Source organism: Haematobia irritans, chromosome 1 (assembly GCF_050003625.1).
Source record: "Haematobia irritans isolate KBUSLIRL chromosome 1, ASM5000362v1, whole genome shotgun sequence".
NCBI classification, from domain to species: domain Eukaryota; kingdom Metazoa; phylum Arthropoda; class Insecta; order Diptera; family Muscidae; genus Haematobia; species Haematobia irritans.
The window spans coordinates 7329162-7343636 of NC_134397.1; the positions used below are offsets into that span (position 1 = coordinate 7329162).

The 14475-nt window shown below is 33.0% G+C and overlaps 1 protein-coding gene across 1 annotated transcript; it reads left to right on the top strand.

Moving 5' to 3' along the window:
- Positions 1–1973: 1973 nt before the first annotated feature.
- Positions 1974–12057, top strand: peg (pegasus). The gene is made up of 3 exons (XM_075289119.1): positions 1974–3081; positions 11641–11814; positions 11882–12057. The coding sequence occupies exons 1-3, from the start codon at positions 3054–3056 to the stop codon at positions 11914–11916; spliced, it is 237 nt and encodes a 78-aa protein (XP_075145234.1). The 5' UTR covers positions 1974–3053; the 3' UTR covers positions 11917–12057.
- The last annotated feature ends 2418 nt before the right edge of the window (positions 12058–14475 follow it).

The following is a 14475-nucleotide window of genomic DNA, read 5'->3' on the forward strand; positions in this document are numbered from 1 at the left end:
ATCCCAGTTTCTTTTTTTTTGGTTTGTGCTTCGTTTTCATGTGCGGCCTTTTTCGCTTTCTGGGATTTTACAATGATGGCAGTTATAATTAAAGGGTGATTTGTTAAGAGCTTGATAACTTTTTTTTTTTTAAAAACGCATAAAATTTGCAAAATCTCATCGGTTCTTTATTTGAAACGTTAGATTGGTCCATGACATTTACTTTTTGAAGATAATTTCATTTAAATGTTGACCGCGGCTGCGTCTTAGGTGGTCCATTCGGAAAGTCCAATTTTGGGCAACTTTTTCGAGCATTTCGGCCGGAATAGCCCGAATTTCTTCGGAAATGTTGTCTTCCAAAGCTGGAATAGTTGCTGGCTTATTTCTGTAGACTTTAGACTTGACGTAGCCCCACAAAAAATAGTCTAAAGGCGTCAAATCGCATGATCTTGGTGGCCAACTTACCGGTCCATTTCTTGAGATGAATTGTTCTCCGAAGTTTTCCCTCAAAATGGCCATAGAATCGCGAGCTGTGTGGCATGTAGCGCCATCTTGTTGAAACCACATGTCAACCAAGTTCAGTTCTTCCATTTTTGGCAACAAAAAGTTTGTTAGCATCGAACGATAGCGATCGCCATTCACCGTAACGTTGCGTCCAACAGCATCTTTGAAAAAATACGGTCCAATGATTCCACCAGCGTACAAACCACACCAAACAGTGCATTTTTCGGGATGCATGGGCAGTTCTTGAACGGCTTCTGGTTGCTCTTCACTCCAAATGCGGCAATTTTGCTTATTTACGTAGCCATTCAACCAGAAATGAGCCTCATCGCTGAACAAAATTTGTCGATAAAAAAGCGGATTTTCTGCCAACTTTTCTAGGGCCCATTCACTGAAAATTCGACGTTGTGGCTCGTTAGTAAGTCTATTCATGATGAAATGTCAAAGCATACTGAGCATCTTTCTCTTTGACACCATGTCTGAAATCCCACGTGATCTGTCAAATACTAATGCATGAAAATCCTAACCTCAAAAGAATCACCCTTTATAATCTCAAAACTTCATATTTTATCTATCAATTGGGATTTCTTCACACGGTATTTAAAATCAAAATGAGCCCTACTTTTATTTTGGGGTCGATTTTCATTCTTTCCTGTTTCATTTGGGTTTTGATGATTATTTTCATACCTCCAGCTTGTATACAAAAAAAAAAAAATGAACTATCACTGGCATAAACCTGTTAACTGTCAGATGAGCGATTTAGAAATGACATTAACCTTAAGTTGGTTACAATACACATCGGCCACCCTTTATATCTAAATAACAGTGATTTATACCATTTGATTTTTATACCATTTTTATACCATATTTTTTCGACATCATCAAAAATATTTGCAGATACTCAGGTTCACTAATAAAACGAAAAATATGTTGTCTTCAATAACTCTGTATAAGGTGATCGTTTTATTTTATATAAAAATATTGTAAATGAAAATTTCAATAGCAAACCTACTGGAAAATCTTAGAATTTAGGATTTTATTTGTCCATATGAATTGCTTTCTACTTTCCCATTTTAATTCATGTAATTCAATATTTTCCAAGCAGAAAATCCCCGATAAGTAAATTCCAACGAACGAAAAATACATACGAAATTTCCCATGGATCATAAATCATAATCTCTGTGTTTTATGTTCTCTGTAATGAGAAGAAAACATAACTGTTGTGACTGTAAAGAATAATCACAGCATTAGTGGCCGCTGAAATCTTTGATCTTGTAAATCCCATAGTGGAAGCAATCATCCATTCATAAGATTTACACCCGATAAGTGAGTGAAATGACTCTATGAAATAAGCACAAGGGAGTAAAATGCACGTTCGTAACAATGTTCGCTACGAGCTTCAGTATCGCATCGAATCGACTGGAATTCGGATGAACAACATACGAATGTGGTCGCGCGCACTCGTAATCTATAAAACTGACAAACTTTGCACAATCGTCCATGATTCGATGACAGAAACTAACACTGTGTGCCGGTCATTGCAAAGGTTCAGAGAATTAACTATCGCATAAAAACGTCAATCAAGCAAGCCGAACTTGAGTGTATTGCGGCATTTGTATCAAGAACAAAAAATCTTCGAGATTCCTTTCGGCCTTCCCAATACATTCCCGTGATCTTTGGTGTTTCTAAGTGGATTATGCATATGCGACTCCACAATAAACTGGCGTACGTGCTTGGTATTTGAGGATAGTATCGCATTCGTGGAACCTTCTCTCCTAAGGTTAGGAATACCACTTTGAATACCAAGTAATCTCAACCATTTAATGTTGCCACAAAATACCGCGAAAACAACAGCGAAGGCGGCCACAACACAACGAATCGATTGAACTTTCTACATGATCTTCGTTGGTGTCCAACAAGACGTTGACGTCAACGCGGACGGCCACATTAACGCTAGCAGTGAAGAGTCAACAGACAAGCGGCTGGGGTTTCAGCGTTATTTGTACGCTGTTGTTATTGACCGATCAGTTGTCGTTCGGCGACTGCCCACAATAGCCTTCAACAAACGTCAGTCAAAGTGGTTATCGGGCGAGTCGAGTGTTGTGTGTGCCGATCGATCAGTTTGCAATTTACTGCGGTCGTGTCTGTTATGCTTCGAAATTTCGCGCTATAATCAGTTTGCTGTTTTATTTTTCCAAGAGAATTTGCGCGTCTTATAAGTGAAAATTTTGGATATTTGAATTGAGAAAATAAAAAATAAATAGAAATTATTCCAGCAAAGAAACAAAAGAATATCTCTAAAAATTTATACAATTTGCAAACAAAATAGTGAAAATATTCAATTTCAAAAGCAAATAAGTGTTTCTTATGTTTGAATGCAAGAAAGTGTTGTATAAGGAAAAATCGTTCTCGGTGGCATCATCAACCATCATTGCCTCATATCGGCTCTGACCCATTTATTGGATTACAATCACTTATTGTGGATTATTACAGACTTCTGCCATTTGTGGAATACTATTTCTATTTTGGATTATAATCTTCGGCTGAGTAGTAACACAACAAGGAATAACAAAATGAAGCTGTTTCCCTTGTTTTTAGCGAGTATGTACCTCCTTAGTTTTTTCTTGTTTGTTTTTGAATAATTTTAGTACTCCATCTAATAGGACATTTTATGATTATCGTTTATAAAATATTTAATAAATATTCATCACATAAATTGTAGGCAATGAAATCTCATCGTAAAAATGACAATATTCACATTACGCTCAAAATATACTAAAAGTGCACTGAAAAAAAAACAGCATGCCCGGTTCCAAAGATTTTTTCTTTACACTAATGATTTTGGTATTGATTCCGAGCCAAAGAAGCGGAGAATTGAAGTAAGGATACTTTCAAGACACAATTGTCTTTTAATTTTGAGTTTTGCGTAGTTGATTCTAGGCAGCAAATTTTAATTTTTTTTATTTATTTCTGCATGAATGCAACATCAGACCCTAAGACATTTTCAGTTACAATACAATAGCATTACTACTCGTTTTTTCTGTTTTTTTTTCATGTGCAATTAAAGTCCTTTAAAAAAGTGTTAACGACAACTTAAATTTTCAAATTCAGACTCGACTTCAAGTAGAAATTATGCTATGTTTCAAGTAAAAATCTTGTTGAAAAACGTCTCCTATTTTTAAACGCTTTTTTGCTTTGTTGTCAAGATGCCAAAAAGACAACAAATTTGAAGACAATTTCTTTAATTTTAAAGAATTTTTACAATTATTAAAGACAAGTTGACCTTAGTCAAACAAAATTGTTTTTAATTTTAAGGTATACATTTTGAATTTGAATCACTTAATTATAAGGAAAAAATGACTTTATAGAAAACTTCATCGTCTTTCGGACAAGGGAAAAAACTTTATATCAGAGAAATGCGTCTTCTATGCTAAGCAAATAACGCATTCGTATTTTGAGGACATGAAATCTTTGGTCTCACGACAATATTTTTTTCAGTGTGGATTTGAAATCACTTTTTTGTATAAGGCAAATGCCAGTTGAAATCTAGTTAAAGTGGATTTTGGAAGTATTAGGTAAAGAATATGCACCGACCAAAAGTAAACTGTTTTATGGAAAATTTGCGAAGTTAATTCTTCTCACACCCAGAGAAGGAATATGATCACCTCAAACAAGTTTTAAGAGCAAAATGTTATTTTTGGGTGGTGACCATGTAACATGGTTTTCGCAACCATGTTATTTTCTCGGAAATCATGTATCTGATTTCGGCAAGCAGGTTATATTTGACGAGAAAATAACATTTTAGTGACAAACATGTTACATGGTCACCATACAAAAATAACATTTTGCTCTTGAAGCATGTTTGAGGTGATCATATTCCTTCTCTGTGTGCATAAAAGAAAAAATTAAAAGCTGAAGAAAATATTTATTGGCGCCAAATTATAACAATATTGAAGTAAGTTAAATTTAGCACAAATATTTATTTATTTATTTACAAAATTAGACTTATAGTAAAATATAAGAATAATATTAGAATAGTAGCATTGGCTACAGAGGCCATCAGCTAAAGCACAGATATATTGATGGGCTTTTTTCCGTATAAATTCTATACTTGGTGCTAATAATATCTAGTACACACAACAATTTTTTTTTGATTCAATCACGAAATTTATTTTTTAATTGAAATGTGTTCAATCACAGTAGTATCAATAGTATCAATTAAAAAGTTAATTGAAAGTCAATTAAAAAATTAATTGATCCAATTAAAAAATTAATTGATACTATTAATTCTTGTGATTGATTTTTGCTTCATTTAAAAAATTTGTTGAATCAATTAAAATTTTAATTGAATATTTTTTTGAAACTCAATTAAGATTTTAACTAGAAAAATGTTCGTGAAATTTTTTTCTGTGTATAATTCCTACGAACACACCGATCAGTTAAGGATTACTTCCTGAGTTGATTTAAACTTTTGTTACCGATGGTTTGATCGCAAGTTAGAGGTCGCAATTATTAATTAATACTTGTGAAAATCAGTACAATATTTGGATTTTCTTGGTATAAAATCGAACACTATTGAAAATGTCGGATAAGATTGAGAGTTTAGATTAAGAGTTAAAATATAACACTTAAAAAAAAAATTACTGGAATTCAAAGATTTCGACCTCCACTTAAGGATTTTGGTATTGATTCCGAGCTATGCAGCTATCTAGCTTTAAATATTTTCTCTATAAATTTAAAATTAGCATACATATCTTATTTATCGAATTTTTGTTTAATTTTTTGTGATATATTAACAACATTGTTCATGTAAAAATAAATGCCAGCTTAAAAATCTAACACATACTTCAAAGCAAAAAAAAAAATAACCAAGGACGCCAAAAACGTCCAAATAAGATTTAGCTTATTGTTTAAGCTTTTTATTTATAATCCAAAGTCAATTCAATTCTTAATATTAATTTAAGGATTATTTCTTTAAATCAAATATGTGTTTTCCCTATTTTAAGAAAAATTTGTCTAACTTTTATACATACGACTTTAACAGATAGACGCAAATTTCAAAGATTGGCTTAAAGAATTACAATTTTAAAGCAAATACTATAAACTTGGTCATAATTTTTTTTTATATTTTAAAGAAATTTGTCCTTAATATTATGTTAATTGCATATGCTCAAATTTAGGTTCCACAAACTTTTATATTAGGTCAATATTTTTTTCAGAGCATACTTGGATATACATTTAGTCAATCATTGTTCCCAGAAAGAATATCACCAAAAGTTTTCCAATTAAAATTTTAATATATTTTCCAAAATTTACAATTATAAATTTAATTTCTTAATTATAACAAAACATAATTGTATCAATTCAATTATTAATTGATATATTTCTGTGATTAGAGAAATTTCAATTCAAATTTTAATTGGAGCCAAATAAAAAAATATTTTTTCTGTTCTTAATATTTTTATTTATTTATTTATTCAGGTAGTAAAATAATAAACATTTTTTTTCATCTTTTTACAAAATACTTAAGAAATGGTATATACCTTAATTTGCTTTAATTGAAATGTTAATAGAACTTGCTAAAAAAATACGAAGGAAATAACTACCATTACAAAACCTTCGCATATTTGTTCTTAATATAATTTAGCTTTTAGAGAGAGAAATTCTTCTTTAGAAATGAAATGTACAATATATAAGTACACCTTTTGCCCATAAATCGAATTTTTTTGTTCGATTGAAAATCCTGTGCAACCTACCCAAAAATGTGCACGTTTTATTGATGGGGTGTAACCCATCGCAAGACCAAATGTGCAACCCATTTTACACTGTAGGTAGTCTACGGTACAGATGGTTGCACATCGAAACATTCGACCTAAATAAAAGCGTGGTTCAAAATACAAAGGAAAGTATATGAAGCGTATATAGTAGTTGCCTTTCAATTTCTTTATCACATAAGATTAATTTAATGAAATCAGGTCATCTTGTTTCTAATAAATCTGACTGGCTCCTTAATTATTATAAAAGCTGTCCTTATAAACAAAAGATGAAAGTAATCATAAATTATAATTGGTTTCCCAGTTTCAATTATCTAAATTTAAAAGTGAATCAGTGATGCCAGGAAGTTTTTTGAAAAATCCCTTCGCGGCTCCTAAAAATTCCCATTTTTCCCTACGCCCAAAATTTTTTCCCCTACATTTTTCCCTACGGTACTAACTTCAAACAAATTTGGCAAGAAAATGACAAATATTTTATATTGAATTCAATTTCTTTAAAATTAATAGTCAGTCCTTAATAGTCCTTCAATAAAGGGACCAAATGTTCAATAATATGAATATTGACATTTTTAATCGGATTTCGAACCTTGCAACATTGCTCATTGCTCATTTTTAACACTACCAACATTTTTCTTATGGACTTTAATGGCCGCGTGTTTCTTCAGGTCTGATTTCTATAATTTACGAACTTTCCACAAGCAATGCATTGGTATTTAAAATCGTCTTTTTCAACCGCCTCTAGCCAACGCTTTAATTCAACAATGAGCCAATATGGTCAAAAGGCTATTTTCTAAATTTTGTTGGAATGGTTTTATTTTCTTCTCTAAATACCAATGCAAAACATCTCAGCGGTAACGTTGAACTTTTCTAAATAAAATCATTACAATAACATCGTTAACGGTGAATTGCGTATTCCATTCGTTGAAGCTTTGACTACTATATATTTTGGATCTTCAAATATCTGGAATATTAAGGAAAAGTACTCTTCTTGTTGCAAAATGTAGTAAACTCTGGAAATTTGAAAAATTCCCTACATTTGTAGAAAAAATGAAAAATCTGTCCTTTTTTCCCTACAGATGTAATTTTAGGAAAAAATCCCTACAAAAAAGAATTTTTCCCTACGCATGGCATCACTTAGTGAATTGAAAGAGTGATATATTATAACGAAAAGAACGTAACAAATTATTATAATAAAATTAAAATCCGTAAATCGTAGAACTCGAATATAAGTATTTATGTTTTCGTTACAATAAAGAACATCTACATTGGTTAGAAAGTTATATAAATATCGTATTAAAGTTAAGACATTTACCTGAGTGTGCTAAGGCGCTATATTACGATGTGAACGTACCCAGATTCTAGTCACAATCGAAGACAACAATAGGTTAGAAACAATGTCTGAAAACAAAAAAAAAAAACAATCATTTTCCATATTGACCATGAAAAAACAGTAAAAAGATAATATAAAAAGAATATATGTCTGAAATCTCAACCGATGTGGAAGCCCAATATACTCTATATTTTATACTCAAAGATTTGGAGTGTAATTATAAAATAAAATTGTAAAACAAAAATCTTTGATAGGAACGTATTTGCGTAGATAGTGTTACCCGACTTAAGTGACTTATAATAATGAAAATCCATACAATTGCCAATATATTACCAAGGTTTTTATTTCGAAATTTTTCCATTTCAAAACATGCGAATTTTTTATGAGTTCGTTGGCCGACCTTAAACGAAAGTTTTGAAAGAAAACTGAAAATATTACGTATATACTCGCAAGTTGTAGTCGTCCATTAGAAATTACGCAAATTGAGAGAAAAAAATTAAGAATAATAATGAAATCATTCTTTGATAACATTATTTAATATTTATACATATTCGACTATCATCAAAGACCACATGTGCCTCCATAAAATCAGTTTTTGAAATATTTAGTACTAAGCATTTATTCACATCTAGTGAAAATGAAGCAATAGCGATCAACTTTCAAAGCAAATGTCTGATTTTCTAGGTATAATCCACAAATGTAGCAGTACAGTATGTTAATACTCTTCAATAAGTACGACAACATAGATTATAAACTATACACTGAAAAAATTGTTAACCCATTACAAAAACTTTCTATCCTTTCTAACGAAATGGGTGTCGATTTCGATTTAAAGTTGCAATAACAAAACTCTTTCAAAGCATCACCTTTACATTTTCAGGAAAATCGGAGGTAAATTTCATTCTGTAAATGCTCAAAAAATATGGAAGAATATATATATATTGTGCAAGGCATACAAATTTATTTAAAAAAATATGAATGCATTTCAAGCACATTTTTTTTGGATTCAATCACGAAATTAAATGATCCAATAAATTTTTTAATTGATTTGTCTTCAATCACAGAAATGATAGTAACAATTAAAAATTAATTTATGCAATTAAAATCCAATTAATTGATGCTATTTGTGATAGATTTTTGTTTCATTTAAAAAACTTGTTGAATCAATTACATTTTTTAGTTGAATAGTTTTTGAAAAATCAATTAAAACTTTTATTGGAACAATTTTCGTGAAATATTTTTGTGCGTATGCTAGAATAGTGTGCTATAAAAAGTATTCCTCAAATATATTTATGGGTAGCAGAGGATTAAGCCGACTCAGCCGCCGGTGGCAAAAGTTGAGTGGCAGCCATCGACAAATATGGTTCGACTTCATTCTCTCTTTTTGATTCATATTATCTGATCTAGATTTTTGAAAAATTATTATAGCAACTCGATATTGAATTATTGTAGTTGAAAGGTTCAAAATTTTGGCAGACAAAACTTAGAAACAAATTTATCTGATTCAAATACATATTTTTGATTAATTGGCGGCTAAATTTGGGTCAACGCGAGTCGATAAATTTGTCGGCTGCGTTGACTGGCAAAAAGTGGTCGGCGGAGCGACTCGGCGGTTTCATTCCCTGGTCTGCCATAACACCATCATCAGAAAGGGAGCCACCGTGGTGCAATGGTTAGCATGCCCGCCCTGCATACACAAGGTCGTGGGTTCGATTCCTGCTTCGACCGAACACCAAAAAGTTTTTCAGCGGTGGATTATCCCACCTCAGTAATGCTGGTGACATTTCTGAGGGTTTCAAAGCTTCTCTAGGTGGTTTCATTGCAATGTGGAACGCCGTTCGGACTCGGCTATAAAAATGAGAACCCTTATCATTGAGCTTAACATGGAATCGGGCAGCACTCAGTGATAAGAGAGAAGTTCACCAATGTGGTATCACAATGGACTGAATAAGTGAGCCTGATACATCTGGCTGCCACCTAACCTAACCTAACCTAACCATCAGCAGAAAAATTGTATGAAAATCGACATGGTGACTATTATAATTATGGTACACAAAGGGTCCCGCGTTCCCCTAACACTGTAGTTTTAAACGCCTTTGCCACTAGTCTATAAAAAGGATTTCCCTTGTTATTGAGCTAAATGTTGAATCGGGTTCAATCTACACAAACTATTTGTTCGATTTTCCACTTACCCTAAAATTGTTTCCAGTGTTCATATTTCATTATTGTTTTGACAAATTGTTTACGAATGTTTGTGAGATTTTTTTTTTCATATATGATTTTATAGCATTTTTTATGTTTCTAATACCATTAACATTTTCAGCCACACAAATAAATATTTAGAGGAAATTTACTTATACATTTGTGTCTACCAACACATGTCCGAGATAATGTCATGCTGATTTTGAATTTATAGACACGTTTTGAAATCCTCTCAAAGATTTTTTTATGGCAGAAAAGACCAGACGATATGGCGACGTAATTTTTCAGTGTATACAAAAATATTGTATGAATTCTATGGCACTATACATATTGCTCGCACATACATCCAAGACAAAATGATAGGCTACTTTGGCTTTAGTTTGATTAGTATGTTGGTAATTCTGAGAAGAAACATCTTGCATTTGAGTGGCAAATTTGCATCCCTTTTTTAAGTGATGACAGTTTTTTTGCTGCTAAATGTCATACTTTTTGAATGTTTATGCCACTGTTTGCCAAATAGTGTCACTTTTTAATTAATTCTTTTTTAGTATTTTTGTGTAAATTTTGGCACACATCCCTATCAACTACAGAGATCCTCTTTCCATCTCATACCATGGTACCACGATCTAATTTGAAAAAGCTCATTTTTTCGCCGGTTTTTTTCTTTATAAAAAAGTATGAGACCTTTTTAAAATGATGTGCCACCTTTTCTTGCCAATGACTTCTTCTAGAAGATTTGCTTTTATACAAATATGTGATAAATTAAAATTGATAGATTAGTTATTCTAAAGCTATTGGTTCATCCAACTTTTTATCGTTCCTTTGATCTGCTGTTGATTCTCTTCCACAACCTTAAACCACAACCGATTACCGAACCACAGCACAATTCTGCAGGCAAAAGTGTTTGCCATAACGGAATATCTTAAATGGCTCGAAAATAATACGGGGCCACAAAACGTTAACACAGATTTCCGTAGGGCAATGAAGACAATAACAGACATTATGGTTCCATCGCGAACCGTTTTGGATTGCAAAAGCATGATAAACGTTTACTCAGAATACGGCAGGATCCGTATGATATGAGTTTCGGACATGCCGAAAGAAGAGGCAAATAAACTGGCAATAAGAGCTAGCATCCATAGAAAAGTGAACTTAGAGAACGCAAAGCGAATAGAGGCAGTGCGGGCCGAGTTCGAGGATGTGACCAATTGGAAGGGCGACGAAAATACTATAGGGTGACCCTAAAGCGAAAAGACTGGCGAATTATTCAAGGAGAGTAGGACGACAGTCATCAGGGCCGTGGGAATAATGACCGCTCATCTAAAATTGAGAGCACATCTGCGAAGCAGCAGGGGATATTGCATGTAGAGCGTTTTAAAGGCAGGATTTACTCCTGGAATAAAGGGTATCGAAAAAGTTAAAGCGCTCAAAAATGTGAAGATTGGCTTAGGTGTATGTCACCTGAGACATGAGACAGTTCAACCTGAACCTAAAGCACTGATTCATAAGCAAGTAATGAGAGGAGTTTGATTGTATGCAGTGTAGTGTTTATTGATTTTCTATTAAATGTATTAAACAATTTGCACATTTCTTTCTCTCTTCGAGAGTCTCTTTGCCTATGATGATGTCGTAAAGGTGATAAAATTGAAATGAGATATTAAAAAAGGAACAGAACTGTCGAATTATAGAAGTGGAAGTGACGGAACTAACAACCAGTCTATGAATTTGGTGATTGGTACATAGGGAACTAACTGTTTATTTATATGCTTTTCATTGGGTCACCATCAGATAATTTCCCTATTTCCGACTTCGTAAAAATATTAACAAATTGATTTTTCTCTTTAATAATTTCAGTGGCCATATTCGCCATATCTTTGGTACACTCAGCGCCTGCCGGAGATTCAGAATGTGAATTTAATTGTGATCTGCAAGATTACAAACCTGTCTGTGGCACAGATGATAGTGGAGATACAAAGACCTTCAATAATATGTGTATTATAAAAACTGAAAATTGTCTGCGTAAAACTTGTAAGTATCCAAATGCATGCTGCAAATGAAAATGAAATCTAATATCAACCTTCAATTGTTTTTACAGCATATCAGAAAACTGGCGACGGAGATTGTCCATGAAATGGATAAAGCCTTAATGGGGACTTCTTAATAATAACCATAATTATTATCTATTTAATATTAATTTAAATAACTATCTCTTTCTGTTAGGTTAAGATCAGTCAAACAATAAAACAATGTAGAAAATATCAGAGAATCTAAGTAATTCGACATATCTATCATCCTTCATTTCATCTTTTTTTAATGTATCTTTAACAGCATGATTTATTAATATTTATCATATCTACTATATAAAATAGTTTATAGTGAAAAGAAGAAAATGTAAAAGAGTAAAATGTAGAGACTATTTTTCAAAGTAAACAAATCCGAATTTCTAAATAATCCATTTTCCCAAAATCATGATGCGATTCTTAGCTTTACCATGTATTTTATATTGAATGAATGAATGATAATAATGGTATTTGTGTGATATTTATAAGTAAAAAAATAAAACAAGTAGTAATATAAACTCCATTTCGAGTTTTTGTAACAGATTTCTATGAATTAACATACCAATCTACTACTCTATGTATGTTGAATAAGAAAAAATAAAAAAAAATAATTAAAATCTATTTAATGAATGTCTTTATTTATATTTCTGTATCAAGATTAATATCTACGAAGGACACCATAAATATTTGGTTTGGCTTATCTGACATTAAGCATTTCCTACCCTTATGCACAAAAACATCAATTTCGATCAAATAGATAGTTCACTCAAAATAGAGTTTACCAATGGTGTTGACCTTTCCTTGAGGCTTTTGGTATTGACTCCGATCCAAAGATGCGGCTTCTTTAAAATAAAGATATTAACTGGACCAATAAAATTAAAACTAGTATACAGATCTCATTTATCAACTTCCCTTCTCTTCAAAGTAAAAACTGTTTTTATACCCTCCACCATAGGATGGGGGTATATTAACTTTGTCATTCCGTTTGTAACACATCGAAATATTGCTCTAAGACCACATAAAGTATATATATTCTGGGTCGTGGTGAAATTCTGAGTCGATCTGAGCATGTCCGTCCGTCCGTCTGTTGAAATCTGGCTAACTTCCGAACAAAACAAGCTATCGACTTGAAACTTGGCACAAGTAGTTGTTGTTGTAGGTCGGGTGGTATTGCAAATGGGCCATATCGGTCCACTTTTACGTATAGCCCCCATATAAACTGACCCTCAAATTTGGCTTGCGATTGCTCTAAGAGAAGAAAATTTAATCCGATACGGCTGAAATTTGGTACATGGTGTTAGTATATGGTCTCTAACAACCATGCAAAAATTGGTCCATATTGGTCCATAATTACATATATCCCCCATATAAACCGATCCCCCGATTTGGCTTGCGGAGCCTCTAAGAGAACCAAATTTCATACGATCCGGCTGAAATTTGGTACATGGTGTTAGTATATGGTCTCTAACAACCATGCAAAAATTGGTCGACATCGGTCCATAAGTATATATAGCCCCTATATAAACCGATCCCCCGATTTGGCTTGCGGAGCCTCTAAGAGAAGCAAATTTCATCCGATCCGGCTGAAATTTGGTACATGGTGTTGGTATATGTTTTCTAATGACCATGCAAAAATTGGTCAACATTGGCCCATAATTATATATAGCCCCCATATAAACCGATCCCCAGATTTGACCTCCGGAGCCTCTTAGAGGAGCAAAAGTTATCAGATCCGATTGAAATTTGGTAAGTGGTGTTAGTATATTGAATTGGTCCATATCGGTCCATAATTATATATAGCCCCCATATAAATCGACCCCAGATTTGTCCTCCGGAGCCTCTTGGAGGAGCAAACCTCGTCCGATCCGGTTGAAATTTGGAACATGGTGTTAGAATGTGGTCTCTAAGAAACACACAAGAATTGGTCCATATCGGTCCATAATTATATATAGCCCCATATAAATCGTTCCCCAGATTTGATCTCTGGAGCCTCTTGGAGGAGCACAATTCATCCGATCCGGTTGAAATTTGCAACGTGGTGTTAGTATAAGGCCGCTAATAACCATGCCAAACATTGTCAAAATGTTATTTCTATAGAAATTTTTGTCAAAATTTTATTTCTATAGAAAATTTTGTCAAAATTTTATTTCTATAGAAAATTTTGTCAAAATTTTTTTTCTATAGAAAATTTTGTCAAAATTTTATTTCTATAGAAAATTTTTTCCAAATTTTATTTCTATAGAAAATTTTTTCCAAACTTTACTTCTATAGAAGGGAGCCATCGTGGTGCAATGGTTAGTATGCCCGCCTTGCATTCACAAGGTCGTGGGTTCGATTCCTGCTTCGACCGAACACCAAAAAGTTTTTCAGCGGTGGATTATCCCACCTCAGTAATGCTGGTGACATTTCTGAGGGTTTCAAAGCTTCTCTAAGTGGTTTCACTGCAATGTGGAACGCCGTTCGGACTCGGCTATAAAAAGGAGGTCCCTTGTCATTGAGATTAACATGGAAGAGAGAAGTTCACCAATGTGGTATCACAATGGACTGAATAGTCTAGTGAGCTTGATACATCGGGCTAACCTAACCTAACCTTCTATAGGAAATGTTGTCAAAATCGGCCTTTTTTTAG

What these genes read in the sequence shown, in the direction of transcription:
- peg (XM_075289119.1), top strand. Translation starts at nt 3,054, where the DNA reads ATGAAGCTGTTTCCCTTGTTTTTAGCGA. An exon ending in GTTTCCCTTGTTTTTAGCGA is followed by an intron (nt 3,082 to 11,640) that starts GTATGTACCTCC and finishes TAATAATTTCAG; the next exon opens with TGGCCATATTCGCCATATCT. An exon ending in AAATTGTCTGCGTAAAACTT is followed by an intron (nt 11,815 to 11,881) that starts GTAAGTATCCAA and finishes TTGTTTTTACAG; the next exon opens with CATATCAGAAAACTGGCGAC.